We start from the raw sequence: 20,088 nt of genomic DNA on the forward strand, positions 1-20,088 counted from the left end.
ACTTGAGACAGGCTCAGCTCTCAGACCCTACATTGCAAGGCCTGAGGCAGGTAGCTAGAGAGGCACCTGATTCTCAAGGGAAGGGGGAATCTGTATACTGGAACAAAGGGTTTCTGTACAGAGAGTGGACCCCTGAGGGAGGGCTAGAAGATGAGTGTACAGCAGTTGGTAGTGCCTAGAGCTTACTGTCTGGCGCTTCTAGACATAGCCCATGATATTCCCTTTGCAGGTCATATGGGCATAAAACGTACAAAGAGGCGTATTATGCAAAACTTCTATTGGCCTGGAATTTCCAGAGATGTAACAGGGTACTGCATGAGCTGTGAGCAGTGCCAAAAGGTAGGCAAGGCAGGAAGCAAGGTGAGAGTTCCTTTGATGCCTTTGCCTGTGATTGAGGAGCCATTTCAGAGGGTAGCTATGGATATTGTGGGTCCACTTGAGTACCCCAAGTTCCACAGGGAAAAAGTATATCCTAGTGATTGTAGATTATGCTACACTATACCCTGAGGCAGTGGCTTTGTCCTCCATTGAGGCCGAGAAGGTGGCAAATGCTTTGCTAGAGATTTTCAGCAGGGTAGGTTTCCCAAAGGAAATACTTTGTGACAGAGGTGCTAATTTTATTTCAGACTTGCTGGCTTGTCTGTGGAAGTCCTGCGTGGTGAAGCACATGAAGACCACCCCCTACCATCCCCAGACTACTGGTCTTGTTGAGAGGTTAAACTCTACAATCAAGTCCATGCTCTGGGCATTTGCAAATCTGTTTGAGGGAGTGGGACAAATATTTGCCCTATCTGTTGTTTGCTTACAAAGAGGTTCCCCAGGAATCCACAGGTTTTTCACCCTTTGAGTTGCTGTATGGGAATAGGATGAGGGGACCCCTAGATTTAATTCGAGATGAGTGGGAAGGTGAGTGTGAGTCTCACAAGGAGTCTGTTGTGGCATATGTTCTGAACCTCAGGACAAGGCTCAGGGAACACATGGGCCTGGCCCATGAGAACCTGGCAGAAGCCCAACAACAGAAAAAGGTGTGGTATGACAGGAATGCTCGAGCTAGAGAGTATGCTGTAGGGCAGCAGGTGATAGTTCTCATTCCTGTCAGACCCAACAAGCTGCAAGCAGCTTGGGAGAGACCCTACAAGGTGGTAAGAAAGGTAAGTGATGATAACTACATGGTGGAAGTGCTAGGCAGATGGTAGCGACACAAATTGTACCATGTTAACATGATGAAACTTTACCATGATAGGGAGGCCCTTGTGCTGAGCATTTGCAGTGGACTGCAGGAGGAGCTGGGAGAGATCTTGTGACTGATCTCCTCAGTGAGGCTTGGGCTGCCACTTTGGTGGAAGGGGTAGCAATGTCCCAATAGCTATCTCCTATCCAGGTTCAAGAAATCTGAGCAGTGTTGCAGGAGTTTGGGGGCATGTTCACCGCGAAACAAGGGAGCACCCACCTGGTGCACCACCAGCTGGATACAGGACCCCAAAGGCCTATCAGGCAGGTCCCTTATAGGGTGCCTGAGAGAGTCAAACCGACTCTGAGGGAGGAGATAAAGGAGATGTTGGTACTAGGGCTGACTGATTCAAGAGTCCAACAGTCCCTGGGCCTCACCAGTGGTGTTGGTGCCAAAGAAGGATGGCAGCAACATGTTCTGTGTGGATTAGAGGAAATTAAATAGTCACACAGAGTCGGATTCTTACCCCATGCCTAGGACAGATGAGGCCCTAGAGCAGCTGGGTGGGGCTAAGTATCTTACAACCATTGATCTTACCAAGGGTTACTGGCAGGTGCCCTTTACTCGCAGTGCTAGAGAGAAGTCAGCCATTGTGACTCCTTTTGGCTTGTATGAGTTCACAAAGATGCCCCCTGGGATGAAGAATGCCCCAGCGACTTTCCAGAGGCTGGTAGATCATATCTTAGCAGGAGGATTTGCCCTTGCTTACATGGATGGTATTGCTATCTACAGCCATTCCTGGCAAGAGCGCCTTCAGCATGTCAGGGAGGTTCTGGGCAGACAACAGAGTGCAGGGTTAACCATTAAGCCAAACAAATGTCAGGTGGGTATGGCAGAGGTCTCCTACCTAGGACATAGAGTTGGGAGTGGTAAGATAAGGCCAGAACCTGCCAAAGTGGAAGCTATTCAGGCATGTCCTGCACTTGTTACCAAAAAGCAGGTGAGGGCATTCTTGGGGACAGCAGGGTACTACAGACAGTTCGTTCCCAATTGTAGTAACATAGCTGCTCCCCTCGCAGTCCTGACAAGGAAGAACAGGCCAGATAAGGTAGTGTGAACCCCAGCATGTAAGCAGGCATTTCAGAAGCTTAAGGAAGCTTTGGGAGGACCCCCTGTGTTAGCCAGTCCAGACTATAGCAAAGAATTTGTTGTGCAGGTGGATGCTTCAAACTGTGGGGTGGGGGCTGTACTTAGATTTCTTCAGAGGGAGAAGAGCACCCAGTGGTTTATCTCAGTTGTAGGCTCCAACCCAGGGAGAAATGCTATGCAGCAGTAGAAAAGGAATGTCTAGCCATAGCGTGGGCACTACAGAAACTTCAGCTTTATCTGTATGGTAGAAAATTCACTGTGATGACAGATCATAACCTTCTAACATAGTTAAACAGAGCCAGTTAGCAAAATGCCAAGTTGCTAAGATGGAGTCTGGAGTTGCAAGCATATGATATGTCAGTGCAGCACCACAGTGGGAGTAGCAATGCCAATGCAGATGGGCTCTCAAGACAGGGAATGGGGAGAGGTACACCCAGATAGACCTGACACTCTCAAGTGATGTTTCTCAAGGGGCACTTGAAAAACTTGCTTGAGTTTCCTAGGGGGAAGAGATGTGACGATTGGGGAGAGATGGGCGAAGGCTGCCAGCTTAGTCAAATAGAATTTGATATATAATTCTGGCATTTCTAAATAAATGTAAAATACTGGCATGTTTCTTAAGTGTAAAAGAATATTGTGAAATGGGGAACTGCAAAAAGTGACAACATTGCACTCTACTGGCCCAGTGAAGCATGTTGTGAACCTTTCATGTTAGAATTTGGCTCCAGTGCGGCTGGATGAAGGTTTCATGCCCATTGTTTTAAGGCTAAAGTTTATGACCAGAATTTAGATGTGGAATGTGCTTTATTGCTCTAGTTTCTGTTAGAATATCCATGTGAAATGTCTTCTATTGTTGTAAGTTTCTGTGCAGGTGTTAGATTGCTAAATAATGCAGTTTGTGGCCTGAGAACTCAGACCAGGTGCTAAGATGATGCAATATGAATACTGGGAAAACCTAAGTGTCAAAAATGATGTAATTTGGGATGGCCTTAGAGACATGTTTGTTAGTAATGTTTAAATACTATTTCTCACAAGAGACTAAAAAGCATTTTGATCTTGATATCCAACTTGCCAGCACTCTGCCTTATTCTCACATGTACGTTTTAGCACTGTGATTTCTTGTAGGAATAGTTAAAGCTAATAAAGATTAATTAGGTCTTTTTCTTTGAAATCAGAAATGTCCTACTGTATTATTTTAAGTTTCTGTGTGATCAATGAACTCTTAGATATCTCTGTGGTGTAGTAGTTTTGTCTTGTGTTTTAATTATTTATTATTAAATATTTTTTAAAACCTACCTGTGGCTGGTTTGTGTAGAGATAAGCTCTAGAGTACATTGCATATTTATAGAGGTTATTGTAATAGGCCACTCTAAAGTAAGCCTTGACTGTTAGTCATACTACCATTAGATAATAATATTGCACAGTAATAATTGTACACCCTTTTAAGGGCATTTTAGTAGCTGATATTATTAGTTGGGTGGTGGCAGTAATTACTACCGTATAGTCTGGGTAAAGGGGCACAGCTGGAGAATCTGTGTCAGCCTTTCTGAGGAGTGTCTGTGAAGTTGTATAAATACTTATCTCAAAGTGTGTGTGTGCTGTGTCAGCTACTTGGCAGGGACACGAAGCACTGGTTGGACAGAGAGGGTACTGGAGGTTTTAGATTGCCCCAGCTAGGCTGAGACCTGGACCCTATAGCTGTGCCATTGGGGAGTCTTATTGGGGACCTGGTGAGCAAGGGAGCAACCAGCCCCAGACTGACTGTGATCTCTGTGTGCACTTAAGGGAAATTGTACTTTACTGTGTGTATTAGTTATCCTTTTCTCTTCTATGAGACAAACTCCCTGGTGTTAGTGGTAAGGATTGAGACTCCTTGATTGCTGAGCCAGGGCACGGTCGTCACAATTACCACCATCTGAAACAATTTCTAAAGGGGGTAATACACCTCAGACCACCTAGGAGAAATCTGGTAAACTCTTGGATCCGAAGTATGCATTGGCAAACCTTACACTTTTACCTTTTGAGCTAGCTGCCTCGTCCCCTTTCTTTTATTTTATTTATTTAGTTATTTTAAGTTTGATGACCGGTAAGTCCACTGGGCCATAAAGACCCCATTTTCAGTGGAGGCCTGGAGAGAAAAGCAACAAATTATTGCAAGTTACATGTTATAAAAGCGTAACAAAGATTCGTACATAACGATTAACATTTGCAGAAGAGTAATGCAATATGTAATAGGCACTTAGTGAGGTAACTTTTAAAACATATGGATAAGCTGAGTATTTGCAGAAAAGACATTTTGTCAATAAGCCCTTAGTAAGATTAACATTTAAACAAATTGCAAGTAGCCCTTTGCAGGTTAGGTGACCTATGTTGCATGGAGAAAACACCAGAATATTTGTTAACGGCAAGTATAGTACACTTTAATTAGCAGAGAGAAAATCAGTCCCAGATAGGGGAGAGATTGATTTAGGTTATGATGAAGCAATAGTAATGGTAATTGGTGATGATTTCAGTGCAGGGTAGAAAGAGAGGGGTTTATGTTGGAGTGTGATATGGGCATTCCCATTTGGCTGATAGATGAGAGAATAGCTGAGATTTGAAATTCGTAAGGTTTGTTAGGTTGCGTAGGTGAGGGGGGAGAGAGTTCCACTGTTTTGCTAAGGAGTAGGACAGTAGTAGATGACCAGGAGGTCATGCTGGTTTGTGGACCTGAAGGAGATTTTAGTTAGTGGATCTAAGTGAGCGGTTGGGTATGTAGGGTTTTAAGGATGTAGCAAGAGATGGGCAGTTTGCAGGTTTAAAGATGAGCTTGTGGGCAGTGGTGAGTTGTAGGTAACTGAGGTAGTTGGGTAGTTCAAGCCAGTTGAGGGTGAGGAGAGAGTGGCAGTGGTGGGAAGAGTTTTTTGAACTGGTTGCAAATTTGCAAATCTTGTGGTAGCAGGATTCAAGTTTGGATTGTAAGCCGATGTGGAGATTTGTGTATAGTGAGGCACCATACATAAGGGAGGGAGCAGGAAGGTGGATGCCAGGGTTTTTCGGGTAGAGAGGCTGAGGAAGCGGTTGCCTCTGTAGAGGAGACTTATCTTTTTGGTGTGATTTTTGATTGCAGAGTGGATGTGGGCATCATATTTTAGTTCTTCATCAATGATGATGCCGAGAAGCTTGGTGGTGGGAACAATTTCAAGGGGGGGTGTTCTGGCTCTGTATGGTAAATGAGGTTATGTCAGTAATGGAGTTTTTGGTAGGGGAAAAAAATCATTAGTTTGGTTTTATTTGCATTTAGAGCCAAATGGTTGGACTGCATCCAGGTTTCTGTAGTACAGAAGGCTAATTGGGTTTTTAGCTAGGAGCTTGGAGGGTGAGAAGGCTGAGCAGATGATAGTCGAGTCATCTGCATATTGGATGACCGACTGTTCTGGGATGGAGTGGTGAAAGTTGTTAATAAACAGGTTAAAGAGTAGAGCGCCAAGAACGGAACTTTGAGGGACACCTGTGGGTGTAGGTAAGAAGGGGAGGTTGAAGTTTTCCATTGCACAACTTGTTGGTGGTTGGACAGGTAGCTGGAAAACCAGGCTATGATGGTGGGAGAGAGATGTAGGGTGGAGAGTTGGGATATGAGTAGGGTGTGGGAGATGGTGTCGCAGGCCTTTGACAGATCTAGGAGTAGCATGGATACATATTTGCCTGAGTTGCGTTCAAGGTTGATGGTTTCCAGAAAGTAAAGAAGGGCAGTCATGGTGGAGTGGCCAGGGCGGAAGCCGTGTTGGGTGGGGGAGAGGAGATTCTTTTGGGTTAGGTGTGTCATGAGTTGTGCTTGGATGGTTTTCTCTAGAATTTTAGAAAGAGGGGAAAGGATGACTATAGGCCTGAAGTTGGTGGTGTCAGAATTTTTGCCACCTTTGTGGAGGGGGTGATATAAGCATGGCGCCAGATAGAAGGGACGTATGATTCCTGTATGGATCTATTAATAAGAATAGAGATGGGATAGGCGATGCTGTCTGCAGATTGTTTGAGGAAGGTAGGTGGAAGATTGTCAGGTGCATTGCGACAGGGTTCGAGTTTGAGAATTTGTGGATTTTTCAGTGCATTGTTAATAGCACAACAGGTAGTGTACTTGTTTTTGAATCTGTAGCTCAGGGGTTAGAGCACTGGTCTAGTAAACCAGGGGTCATGAGTTCAAATCTCATCAGAGCCGGAGTTTCCCTTCTTCTGAATTAGGAGGGTGGCCTAATGGTTAAGGTGTTTGCCTTACAAACACAAGGTGCAGGGATTGAGTCTCACAAGGGATAATTGGCTAGGATTAAAATGTCTCGCAAGGGCAGTTAGCCTAGTACTAACCTATGAATGGGTTTGCATCTGAAGTCTTTTTATAGTGCTTGTGGGAATGGGAGTAAGGCAGAAGGGTGTGGAGGGGGTAGGTGATTGAGGTGGAGGTGGGAGGGGCTGGAGTTGGAGGAGGGGGTGGAAAGGAGGTGGATAGTCTAGTTATGCAGTCTATGAAGAAGGAGTTGAACAGGGTGACTGTGTCAAGGTCAGAGAGGGTGGGATTGGGACAGGAGTTTTCTTTATTACCAGGGTGCAGAATGGATGAGATGGAATCCCAGAACTGTTTGGGATTTGTCGAGTGCAAGGACTGGAGTTTGGAGTGGTGGGCTTTGCGGTCTTTAGTTATTAGCTTTGTTGTGGAATTTCGAAGTTGCTTAAATTCTACGAGGGAGTTGGAGTTTTTATGTTTTTTGATAGTGTTTCCATTTTTTGTCCCTATGTTGCATGGCTAGTTTAGTTTTTTTTGATAACCATGGGAAGGGATTGGTTTTGATGCGTTTGGTTCTCGGGGGGGGCTTACTACTTTAGGTGGGTCAGGAATGAGTGCTTAAAATAGGATACGTCATCATCTAGTGGAAGGGATTTTTAGAGGGGACCAGTTAGTATGCTTTAGGTATTTTGAGAAAGTTAGAGGGGTGAAAGAGGAGAGGTTGCAGGTTTCAATGTAATGGTGTTGCTTTTGTAGAGGAGATGGGAGCCAGTCAGTGAAGGCAGGTAAGTGATCACTGAGAGGATCTGGTATTATTTCAGCTTTGCTGATAAGATTTGGGTTAGTTGTTAGGATCCAGTCAGTGATGGTTCCAGAGGTATAATCTTTATTTGGTTTGGTTGGTGAATGAATTAGTTGGGAGAAATTGTACAGGTTAATAGTGTGGGAAGCGGCATCAGAGTTAATAGTGGTCCAGTTGATGTTGGTATCACCAAGGATAGGTTCATAGGTAGGTACTAGGCTATCTGCCCGAAGGCATTTATTAAGCCTAGCCAGAATGTGTTGGCTTTTGCCGCCCCCTTAGATTAGTTCCCTGTGCCTCTGTCCAGTAGAGCCACTGAAGTGATCCCCGAGGTAAACTTTCTGTTTCCCATTCACTCGTCAAGGTTTCTTTTGAAGAGTGATAGCAAGGAGCTCTGCCTAATGTAGATTGGGATCCTGTTCCAAAGCATGGGAAGTCTCTGGGACAGGAATCTATCCCTCCAGCACGTCCTATTTATTGTTGTGGTAAATTTTAGATCCCTAGAGCGTGTGGCTCGTGGGGATAAGGTTTTCTTTAGGTGGGGCATGTTCATCAATTCTGAGTTGGACATGGCCTTGTATGTCAGGCAGAGATTACCTCTGAGTAGGGGGTATTCAACTGAGTACAGCTGTAATTTCTACAGTCGAGCTGCATAGGGCATCTGTTTGAGGCCAGTGATCCTCTTGGTGAGGTACTTCTGTGGTCTTTCCAGCTGTTGCAGGTGGCTTGTAAGGTACATCCCAAATGGGGTGTTGTACTCTATGATGGGTCTGATGAGTAGAGGGGCACAATGACCTCTTTTGATCTGGATGTGAACCCTTTTGTGATTAGGTGGGCCATGTAGAAGGATTTTCTAACCACTTTGGCAATGTGATTATCAAAGGTGAGATTGCTATCCACTTGGGTCCCCAGATCCCTTATTACGTCTTCTGTATTTAGGGGATTACCACCTATGTGGTAGTTTGTGGGTACTTTGTTTTTTTCCAAAGGGGATGACTATGCACTTTTTGGCATTTAGCTGAGGCCATGATTTTGACACCAGGTATCCATCTCAGTGAGACCCTTTTGGAGGATGTCTGTGTCATCCAGAGAGTCAATTATAGCCCTAGTTTGCAGTCATCTGCGAACTTGGTCAGCCGTAGTCCTCCTGTGCTTGCCTGTACCTCTGAGAAGTATATGCCGAGCAGGAGGGGGTCCTAGGACTGAGCCCTGGGGGAACGCCACTTGTAACTGGTTTAGAGTCGGACCTAGCTTCCGCAACTCTCACCATGTGGGTTCTGTCTATGAGCCAGTTGGCAACCCATCTTGTGACATAGGGATTTATGTTCAGGCTGGTGAGCTTGTCTATAATACCAGAATAGGGAATGGTGTCGAAGGCCTTTGCGAGGTCTAAGTAGGCTGTGTGTACCACCTTTCCCTCATCTGTAGCCTTGGTAACTGTCTGTAAGAAGTCCACTAGGTTTAGGAGGTATGATCTCCCCATAACAAAGCCAAACTGGGTAGGGTCCAGTGTTTGGAGGTTCCCATTGTCTCTGTTAATGAGTTCCATGATGATGCGCTCCACAGCCATGCAGACCAAGCTAGTCAGGCTTATAGGGCGATAGTTCCCAGGGTCTGTTGTGGCTCCACCTTTGTGGAGTGGAATAACCATTGCTGCGTGCCACTCTATGGGTAAGTAGCCTGTGGAGAGGCTGAGTTTGAACAGTATGTTTAGGTGAGGGGTTAGTTTGTCTTTGAGCTCGTGTAGGACGCTGCCTGGGACACCGTCCGTTCCCATTGATGCTGTGTTTTTGGCTTTGGAGAGGGCTGTTTTAACCTGAGTGTCTGTGATTTCAGGGACTCTACATTCTTCTGGTATGGTTATGGGCCCTTTTGGGGGTGGGGGGGGGTGAAGTTTGCGCTGAACCTGTCTGCCAGGATGTTGGCGATATCGGTCGGTTTAGTGTATTTTGTGCCATTCTGCATGAACTCTGAGCAGATCTGAGCATTGCCACTTAGATTCTTGACATAGCTAAAGAATGCCTTGTGGTTATCTTTTCTAGTCCTTGGCAATTTTTCTCAAAGCTCGCCTTAGATGATTTTATGAGGGATTGTAGTTTCTTGTTGATACTGATCAGGGATGTCTTCCCTTCTTGGGATTTTACTCTTCTCTGTACTAGTTTCTTCCTTCTGTTGAATAGCTTATTTATGGCAGGAGTCCACCAGACTGGTCTCCTTTTCATGGAGGAGTGAGTCTTGGTTTTGCTTGTGATGGCATGATCCACGCATTCTTGTAGGTGCCCGTAGAATGCATTAGTAAAGGATTTTGCAGCTTGGAGAGCGTTATCCTTCAGCATGGTGGCTTTGAAACTTTCCACCTCTGTCTTAAGTAACGTGAAGTTTGCTTTTGAAGTTTTTCACGGTGGTTTTCTTATCTGGGGGTGGGGGCGGTATTGTTTATGGTCAGATCTAATCAGCGAGGGGTTGACCTCCGGTGTGGAACTCCGGTTGCCCATGTTGGTGATGACCAGGTCCAATATGTTGTCACCTCTAGTGGAAGTGTTGACCAGTTGAACCAGGGCGTTTGAGTTTATAAATTCTAGGAAATGTTGGGCAAGGGAGTTAGTACTTGAGTAGTTCTCCCAGTTAATGTTTGGGTAATTGAAATCACCCAATATCAGGGTGTTTGGCAGGACCTTTGTTTCCCAGTGTTTCCAGAAATGCAGAATGGGGGTCCTGGGACATGGTGGGTGATCTGTAGCAAGCCACAATTTGAATTGCAGTTTTGCCCATTGTTAGTTGCACGTGGATGATCTCTGAAGTATCGTGCTGTGCCAGTAACCTGGAGGTGTCGGTATCCTTGATGAATATGGATACGCCCCTGCCTTTTTTATTTCGGTTTGGGTTCTGTGGCTGAATTGTATGGTATGAGGTGTAGCCTGATAGTGCTGGGGTGCTCTGTGGAGCCTTAAACCAGGTTTCTGTTACTGCACATATATCGATTTTCTCCATACTGAGGAGTGCCTCGAGGTTTCATTTTTTTATGTGAGAGGAGAACCACGATAGGATGTTTTCAATGGTTTTGATGTTATCAGAAGGGGGAATTTAGAGGACAGCGATACATATGGATTTGTAAAGATGCACATGTGGAAGATAATCCTGCCGATATAAATTACCTCAGCCATGCTTACGTTCGAACTGCGAGTCCTAATGCACAAAGAATCCTTTACTATATTCATAGAGATAGGGTTAATCTGAGAAGTAATTTATCCTTCATGCTTAAGGTAGTGTCAGAGATTTCTTTAAATCAAGCTACCAGTGTTCTTCCATAATCCTCAGAGTAAAGCTGAACAAATCCTGCATTAGTTGGAATATGCACTGACAGATCAGGTGATATCTTAGCAGGACAACACTCCCTAAGTAGAGTATATCAACTTTTAGTAGCTTTTGCAGAAGGAAAAGGTAAACCTGTTTACAAACAGACAGTTTCAAAATGGATCATCATGGAAAGCAATTACCAATGTCGGGGCACATTCCATGAGATACAGAGCAGCCACCACTGTCCTCTTAAAAAGATGTCCCTACTCAGACCATTATGAAAGCTACCCACCTAGTTTTTGGTCAGCACGTTTACCAAGCACTGTCATTTAGGCACTGCATCCAGGGCTAGGACAGTTTTTGCTACTTCTGTCCCATAGAACCTTCTGTCCCAGAGGCCCTCAGCCAGCCAACCTCCCAACCTGTAGCTTTGGGAGTCCTCCCAAATATCCGTACTGCAACATTAACTACAAAGAACATAATATAGTTGTTACACATCATAAGTGTAGATGTTCGAGTAGATCATTTTTGAAGGACCAACTCCCACCCTCCATCACCTCTATCTGCCTGGCCTCAATGGCTGGTGGTTGGGGTGGGTACCCAAAAACTATCATCAGTCCCCCTGTTGTACCTATCCCACCACTTCCTCCCCTTCTAGTGCACGGTCATTCTGTCTTACATCTTGCACAACGGGGATGGTTGTGTTCTCCTCAGGCTCTGGACTGAGTCCATAGCTTAGAAACACCTGAAGATGCGCTGACAGATGCCGGTCTTGTATGCTGAGGTTCGGATGTCTGTTGGCTGGGGATGATGTAAATATTCTGGGAATGGGGCTGGTCATTCATAGGATGATACTAGGCTATTGGCCTGGAGGCCCTTATAAGCCTAGCCAAGAATTTTTTGCATGTTTCCACAAAGTCAGCACCTGTTTCCCCTGTCCAGCAGGGACACAGGTGGGATTCCAGGGGTGTATTTTTTTTGTCTCCCATCCAGTCGTCCAGGTTCCTCTTAAAGAAGGCTAGTGAGGTACTCTGTTTGACATGGAGAGGGAGTCCATTCCACAGATGGAGAAGTCTTTGGGACACAAATCTATCTCACCAGCAAGTTCTGTTAATGTCACAGACAAGGTTGAGGTCTGGCATGAGGGATGTGCAAATGGAGTTTGACTTACGGATATGCAGCAACTCCATCAAGCCTGGGTCCGAGATGGCCTTGTATCCCAGACACAGGTCACGTCTGTGCAGTCTGTATGAGATTGAGTAGAAGGGCAGGAGGTTTAGCCTGTCTGTATACGATAGGTGCTTGAGACCTTGGATTTTCCTGGTCAGGAACCTCTGTGGTCTCTCCAGCTGCTGCATGTGCTTGGCAAAGTACACGATGAAGGGGGCATTGTATTTGATAATGGATCTGAATAAGGGAGGAGTACAGAGATGTTATGACCTCCTTGTTCCTGGATGAAATACCTTTACTTATGAGGATGGCCTTGTAGAAAGCCTTCTGTACAGGGGAGGCAGTGTGATGGTCAAAAGTCAGGTTGCTATCAGCCTGTGTGCCCAAGTCCGTCGTGACTGATTGCGTACTTAGTACATTGTTATTGATGTGATAATTAGTGGGGAATGGGATGCCATTTTCCCCAAAGAGGATAATAATACATTTTTTGGCATTCAGTTTGAGCCATGCTTCTGGCACCAATCATAAGTTTGAGTAAGGCCCTCTTGGAGATGTTCACATCACTAGGGGAATTTAAGACAGCACCCATCTTGCAATCATCTGCAAACTTAGTCAGCCACAGACCATTGGTTTTGGATTGCAATTCAGAAAAGTGTATCCCAAACAGTAGAAGCCCCAAGACTGATCCTTGGGGTACACCGCTCATTATGTGTCTGCTACTAGAAGTGTCTTCCGTTATTGTGACGGAATGGGTTCTATCAGTGAACCAGTTAGCTACCCATCTGGTAACATATGGGTTGATGCCTAGCTGGGAGAGTTTATCTGTTTTGCCTCAGTCGGGAATAGTGTTGAAGGCTTTGGTTAGGTCAAGGTAGGCAGTGTGCACTGTCTTCCCCTCGTCCTTGGCTTTGGCGACTGTTTTCAAAGAAATAGACCAGGTTTAACCGGCATGATCTCTCTTTCACAAAGCCAAACTGTGTGGGGTCAAACATTTGGAGGTTGTGGGCTTTCTGCATGGCAGGAAGACCCAAGGATCAGTACTGCAACATTGATCTACTTAAACATCTACAATTTTGGTAGTTAAGACACAGCTGTACTTTCATTCCCCTTTTGGGGTCTTTCTCCATTCTGTAAAGAAGAATCTTTTTCACCAACCATAGAAAGTAGTGATATCCCAATACCTTACTCTGGGAGAGTCTGGTGCAAAAGAGAGTGAAGGCCATTAGCAGAGCAAAAACAAAAAAAAAAATTTAGAAGAGATATGCGAGAGTACCAAAAAGAAGCAGCCTCAAATATGCATTGAGAAAAGAGAGCCTTCTTGAAGGTTAAGTGTTGTGGTTAGTGTGACTATGATTTATTCTTTCTTTGAAGTTGTCAGAGTAACTATAGTGAAGTGAGTAAGCAAGTTGTTTTTATCCATAGAGTGAACTAAACGTATCCACAGCATTAAAATATTCGGTTTGTGGTTATTTGGCCAAAATGTTTTCTATTTTTATAGGTCACTTGTGGCTCAAAGAAGAATAAAGATACAGCTTGTATCACCTTGGATGAAAGTCCCAGAAAAAAGAAACGACTTCAGAGTTCTTACAGTTTCACATCTATGGGGGTCAATCCATGTAATCCTCCACAGGTTCCAAACATTGCTACACATGTCCTGCTCCAAGATTGTAACCTTGTACCAAGACTTAAGTCTGAGCATCTGCAATGCAAGAAAAGTACAGGTAGTTCAACCTCTGAGCTAAAAAAAGCCCCAGCCAAAGAAACAAGTGCATCATCTCCCAAAGTTTCCATGCGAATAAAAGCTATGAAGGGGAGAGATGGAAAAGAAGCACAGCCAAGAGAGGCATTAAGAAATGGGAAGGATCAACCAAATAAGCTGACAGCTGATGCTGAGAAATCCAAGGTAATCTATTAATCTTCTCGCTGCTAATGAGTAGCTTTTATTTCAGCTTCTGAGTCCAGTGTTTCTTCCTTTTCATTGTCACATATCTCCCTACAAGTTAGAACATGCTTTAATAAAAGTTCCTGAGCCTTATTCTGAATGTGTGAGAAAAGTGAGCAAAGTGCTGCTGAGACTTTAATTTTCTGAAAGTGTAGGGGGATCCTTCTGAAGACAGAAAGCTTTGTTTCATTGCCATTGTTAATAAATTATTGTGGGTTTCCCCACAGCCTCATCAGGCAATAACTGGAGAAATTCCCTAGTCTGTCAGATTGCTTGTACGCGTTGCCTTCCTTTACTTCTGATGTGGAGGTTGCTTGCAGATGGAAAATGTGGAATAGTATTTTGTGGGGCCTTTGTCTTTTGTTATTATAGTTTGTAGCAGATCTTGCAAGCTTGAGATTTAAAACCCAACCCACAGGGAAGAGAGCTGTGTGGTTATACTGATATAGCCTTTTTGTTGCTCTTTATGGACTTTTTACATCTTTTTGCTTTCTATTTCAGCAAGGTGTAACCCTTCAACCATTACACTTTCTTCAGTGCCACAGTAAGGAGAATAATCCAGAAGATTTTAAAACTGCTCTCTGGTCTTGTGCTTTTGAACCTTTCCTCAGCCACAACCCAGACAAAAGTAAGTAGACCATATCTTATGCACTGTCATTTATTTTATTCTGATTGAAGATGCCTTTTTGATAATAGGAGGCATGAGTTAGAAAGTACAGTTGTGTACACTTACTATAAATGTAGATGTTAGAGTGTATTCACTGTTGCAGTCATCACACTTGGGTTATCTGCCTGCAGGTAGCCCTCAGTTGGCCCGAATACCAGAGACTTAGTATTTCTTCGTCGGTTGTTGTCACTTTAGGACTGGTGTCAGGGGTATGAAAACAGGCAGACGATGCCGTTACATCAGTTTTTCTTGCCCCGAATGTTAGGAGACCCCCAAATAGGGAGCTAAGTTATGGTGGAAAAAACACCACCAGTAAAAAGTAAATACCTTTAGCCCTGTAAGGTGTAATAGAAATAGAGGAGAGAGAGAGAGAGAGAGAGAGAGACAAGGGGGCTGGAGGGTGGGAAACCAGGACTGCAACAGTGAATACACTTGAACATCTACATTTATGGTAAGTATACACAATTGTACTATGCTCTTTGTGTTTCACTGTTGCAGTCATCACACTTAGGTAGATTCCCAAAGCTGAAGAAGGGTGGAGGCAGTCAAGAAAAGTTGGGGCTGGCTAGTATGCCCTGAAGGACTGCTGTTGCAAAACCCGCCCTTGATTTGGAAAAGATAGGCAGGTGGTAATGCTTGGTGAAGGTGTGAACAGAACTCCAGGTAGCAACTTCCAGAATACCCCCGGTAGGGACTCCCCTGTGGAATGATGTAGAAGTTGAAGTTGCCCTAGTGGAATGCGTTCTGACCCCCAAAGAGGGTGGTTTCCCATGGTGTTTGAAACAGAAATGGATACAGTGTGCTATCCATTTGGAGATGGTTTGTTTTGATATGGCCTTGCCCTCTACTCCTGGTGCAAAGCTGACTAGTAACTGGTCAGATTTCCTGAAGGGCTTAGCCCTATCAAGGTAGAATCTGAGCTGTCTGTGCACGTCTAAAGAGTGCAGGATCCTTTCCCCTTTGTTTTGAGGATTAGGGAAAAAGGTTGGCAAATGAATGGATTGGTTGAGAGCCACACTGGACAGCACGTTAGGCATATAAAGGAAGAGTTAGTCCTGAGGGAGACCCTGTCAGCATGAAAAATAATGAAGGGTTCCACAGCCATAAGTGCTTGTAGCTCAGACACTCTTCTAGCTGAAGTGATGTCCAGAAGCAAGGCTGTTTTCCAAGAGAGGAATTTTAACTCTGGTGATGCTGCAGGCTTTATGGGGGGTAGCGTGAGCTTTTCCAGCACAAAGTTAAGGTCCCATGCAGGGGTGGCGGCTCTCCTTGGTGGCCTTAAGTTGTTTGTCCCTCTCAGAACTGTTTAATGAGAGGGTGAGAGAAGAGAGGTGGCTCAGTGTTGTAATGAGCAGAGATGGCAGAGGCATGGATCTTAATGGAAGAGAAGGAAAGGCCTCTGTGGAGAAGATCTGCTAGGTAATCCAGGATTAGAGGTAATGAGGGCAGTGCTGTGTCTGCTCCTTTAGATTGAATCTAGGAACAATACCATCTGATATTGTTAATCCTCGTTCATCCCTTATGCATGGGTATCTGTTCCGACCTCTGAAAAGAGACGGCTATTTTCCAAGCTTGCGTCAGCTTCAAACTCTCGAGCTAAACTCTTACCCACAGTCCCCCTCTCCCTGTTATCTCAGATTTCGTTTGCCGAGTTGCCATTCGGTCATGTCAAGCTGCTTCTCTTGAACTAAGTAGCGTTATTTGTTGTTTAATAGTCATTTATATTACTTTACTGTCAGAAAAATTTCTCTTTCGTTGTCTCTTACCCTATCGCATCTAGCGACCATATTTTCCTGAGGTTTTCTTTTCTTTTCTCTACCTTTTTACCGCAAGGTATTCTCCCCTTACCATCGTTGTTAATCTTTCCTTTTTTCATACCTTCGGGTATTCTTCTGTACCATTGCTGGTACCCTTTTCTACTATCTAATTTTACTATCATGGCAGATAAGAAAGATAGTTCGGGGTTTAAATGGTGTTCTGATTGTGGGCATAAAATTTCCTACTTCTGATGCACAGATGTTTGGGGCGTCCCACTTATCTGTTGACCCGTCTTGTACTATCTGTGAAAACTTTTCAAATAGAACTTTGTTGGAAAGGAAAAACAAGCTGTTGCTGAAGGGACGACTTAAATCTCCCTTTTCAGAGGCTATTTCTGGGCCGGAGGGCTCAACCCCTCCTAGAGCCCATAAGAAAATCTTGGATGTTCCTACCAAGGCTAAATCTTTGTCTTCGTCCCTGGCTGGGGACACCCACCAACCAAAATCTAAAAAGGCTAAAGTTTCGGCTCTGGAGCTCATTCAGTCAGCCCCAGTGCTTTCGGTGCCTAGACCTTCGGCACCGAGGCCTTCAGCTCCATTACTAATCTTGGCTCCGTCTTCTCCTGCAGCCTTCACTATATCGGCACCGAGGGGCCCCTCTGTTCAGACTATTACCACTGTATAGCACCGACCGGTCAGTCGGCGCAGACCTTGACCACGTCGGCTCCGACATCTTACTCGGAACCGACGCCTTTATTGTTGACTCCAGTTTTGTCGGTTCCAGCTTCATTACCGACAACCACTTTGGCATCGAACCCTGTGTTGGTGCAGACCATGACCTCGGCACCTATGACTTCTTCGGTGCAGACACCCGTAGTCCAGTCTCTTTCGGCACTGTTGTTCTTGGTGCAGACTGGTGAGATGGGCACCGAGTTTGCCTCTTCTGTGGACAGGCCTGTTTCTCCCTCAGTCTCCATGAGGTCCACTAGAAGCCTTTCCGAACATGATGTGTTGCGTCTTGTGGATCAAGTACTATTCCCCAGAGGTATCCCACCCCCAGGAGCTATCCTTCCTTGCGAGGTGATCACCCATCTCCAAAGATCCCCTCTTATTCTCCTCCTTCATTGCCTTTGAAGTCCATGGATATAGCACAGTCTTACCCTTCTGCGGTTCCCTTTATGGATCTCACTAAGGAACCGCAGTTGCCTTCGTGGCAGGAAAGTTTTGCTATGACCCAGGATGTCAGTTGTGACGCTCATAGTTTGCTGCTCCACAGCCATCCAGGGATTCCGGGTTGGCAGGCTGAGCCACTTAGGGGAGGGGTGACTCCTGTCCTAGACATTCACTCCTCTTCAGATGGACCAGCCTTCCAACTGATGGAGAAGACTTTCGCTGCTGCTGGCGATACTGGACTGTCTGTCCTTCCGCCCTCCTCTGGTACACTGGTTTTACAAGTCGGACCGAGCGGACACCGGGTGCAAGGGCCTCAGGACATATGCCCACAGGAAACCCCTGTTCTGCTGTCTTCCCCAGCTTCTCCCGATGAGGAAGTCCACCGGAAAAGTTTGTGTAAGAGGAAGCACATGGACTCCACAGAGGAGTCCCTCATTGAAGACACAGATTTTGATGAGGAGGAAGGATCCCCTCGGTCACCCTCTGAGGTATCCTTTGGTGATATTCTCGAAATCCTGAAACAGAGAGGTGACTGGCAGTCCTCTAATCCAACCTCTGAGGTATCTGTGTTCCTGCAGGCCTTTCGCGTCCGGCCCCTACCTCCTGGGTTACTCCACCTGCCAATGAACTTGTCCGGCTTATCGTGCAGCATGCTTGGAAAGCTCCTGACACCGTCAAAGCTATTCCTCGGAGGCCATATAAGATTTTGTCCCCCCTGCTACGGATCCCCTTTGGTCAAAAGGTCTGCCTGTGGATGCTTTGGGGGTGGCGGCCGCAACAAAAAAGGATCTGATAGAAGAAGAAAGCCAGACTGTCCATCCGCCTAACAGAGTCCCGGGCCCTGGACAGGATAGCGAAGGTGCACCTTTGCATCAGCGACCTTTACTATCAGGTCCCTGAATTATATGGCACACTTTACCAGGCTTCAAAGGGATCTGATTTCTGAGTTCTCTAAAACCTTGGCTGGTGCTGTGTCTGATGAGATCCTTGACAAAGTGGCCTCTCGGCTGGCCACCATTGAGTCAATATCTAACTCCTCTATGCGACTGATATCTCACACATCAGAAGGAGCAGCGGGTTCAGCTGTGGGTCTAGAGACGACATGCCTGGATGCGCTTGTGCAATTTCGCGGGACCCTTTAAGACTTCCTTTCTTAATGTTCCCATTGAGGCCTCTTCGTTGTTTGGACCAAAAGTTAAAAACACACTGACCAGATGTGAACAGGACGGTAACACCCTTTCTGCCATAGGTGTCTGTTATTCTTCCCCTCAATGTGCTTTCTCCCGAAACCAAAAGAGTGGGAAGATATGGTTCAAGAAATCTCAGGGTCCTTTCCGTGACACACAGGCCAAGTTCTGCCCTAGAAGCAGAGGGGGAAACTCACAGGGAAGATGCTTCTTTCGGGGCAGAGGGGGTCTGCGTAACCAGGGTTCCAGGGATTCTTTCCCTGGCCAATCCTGCCAGCGCTCCTGAAGAGCGGCCCAACTCCTTTCTTCTGGAGGTGGATGGGGGACGTTTCTCCTTGTACCCTTCTGCCTGGCTAACCATCACCACTGATTCTTGGGTACAAAGGATTATAACCAGAGGTTATCATATCCCCTTCGATCTTTGTCCTGTCCCTTCAAAAAACCTTCCCGACGTTCCACCCAGTCAAAGGGAAGAAGCAGCACTAGATATAGAACAGCTGCTAAGAAAGAGAGTCATCCAAATAGCCCCTCCAGGCCAGATAGGATCCGGATTCTACTCAAGACTATTTTTGGTGCCAAAGAAAACCGGGGACTAGAGACCAATTTTGGAGTACAGAAATTCCGGATGGTCACAATAACAGTCTATCATCCCGCTTTTGGAAAAAGATGATTGGAATTGCTCAATAGATCTTCAAGATGCATACTACCACATAAAAGTGGACAGGCCATCAAGAAGATGTCTGCACTTCTTTGTGGAAGCCAGTCACTACCAGTTCAGAGTACTGCCCTTCAGACTCTCTACAGCCCCCAGAGTGTTCCCAAAGTGCATGGCAGTTGTCACAGCTCACTTGCGACTTCAAGGATTCCTGGTGTTTCCATACCTAGACGACTGGCTCATTTCTGCCCCCACCAGACATCTACTGGAAGACGCCCTGGCATACTCTCTCCTCACTGCACAAAGGCTAGGAATAACCATAAACTCTCAAAAATCCAATCTCACCCCGTCTCAGTCGACATAATTCATAGGGGTTATCTTGGACACAAAGAACTGCAGAGCTGCCATTCCAGAGCACAGAATTTTAAGGATAAAGCAACAACTGATTCCAATCGTTTCAAGGGAGAAATCCATGGCTCACTCAGTTCTACAGCTGTTGGGTTCCATTGCAGCCTCCATCACCATTGTCCCCCTGGCCAAGTTTCACATGAGGCTTCTACAATGGCTACTGCTCACCCAATGGTATCCCTTTCAGCATCCTCTTTCAGCCATGATTTGAGTAACCCACAGGTGCAAACAGGATTTAAATTGGTGGATGACCCACAATCTGCCACAATGGTCTCGCCCATTCTCTCCCCAGCAGCCCAAGGCCACAGTGACCATGGACACCTCCCTGATGGGGTGGGGGGGGTGGGGGCTATGTCAGGGACAGACAGTCCAAGGCACTTGGTCCAAACTGGAGGCCCATCTGCATATAAATGTTCTAGAGCTGAGGGCGGTGCTTCTGACGTTGCAAGCATTCC

General features: G+C 45.7%; 1 protein-coding gene and 1 non-coding gene across 2 annotated transcripts in view; both read left to right on the forward strand.

The window, feature by feature from the left end:
• LRWD1 (leucine rich repeats and WD repeat domain containing 1) overlaps positions 1-20,088 on the forward strand; it is a 721,948-nt gene that overhangs the window by 241,298 nt on the left and 460,562 nt on the right. The window contains exons 6-7 of the mRNA XM_044053858.1: positions 13,343-13,747; positions 14,288-14,414. Coding sequence (XP_043909793.1) covers positions 13,343-13,747; positions 14,288-14,414 — 532 coding nt within the window. The remainder of the gene's footprint in view (positions 1-13,342; positions 13,748-14,287; positions 14,415-20,088) is intronic.
• TRNAT-AGU lies at positions 6,443-6,515 on the forward strand. The gene has a single exon. It is a non-coding gene; the product is annotated as a tRNA-Thr (tRNA).

This window comes from Protopterus annectens, chromosome 13.part0, assembly GCF_019279795.1.
Source record: "Protopterus annectens isolate FY-2018-M chromosome 13.part0, PAN1.0, whole genome shotgun sequence".
Taxonomy (NCBI): Eukaryota; Metazoa; Chordata; order Ceratodontiformes; family Protopteridae; genus Protopterus; species Protopterus annectens.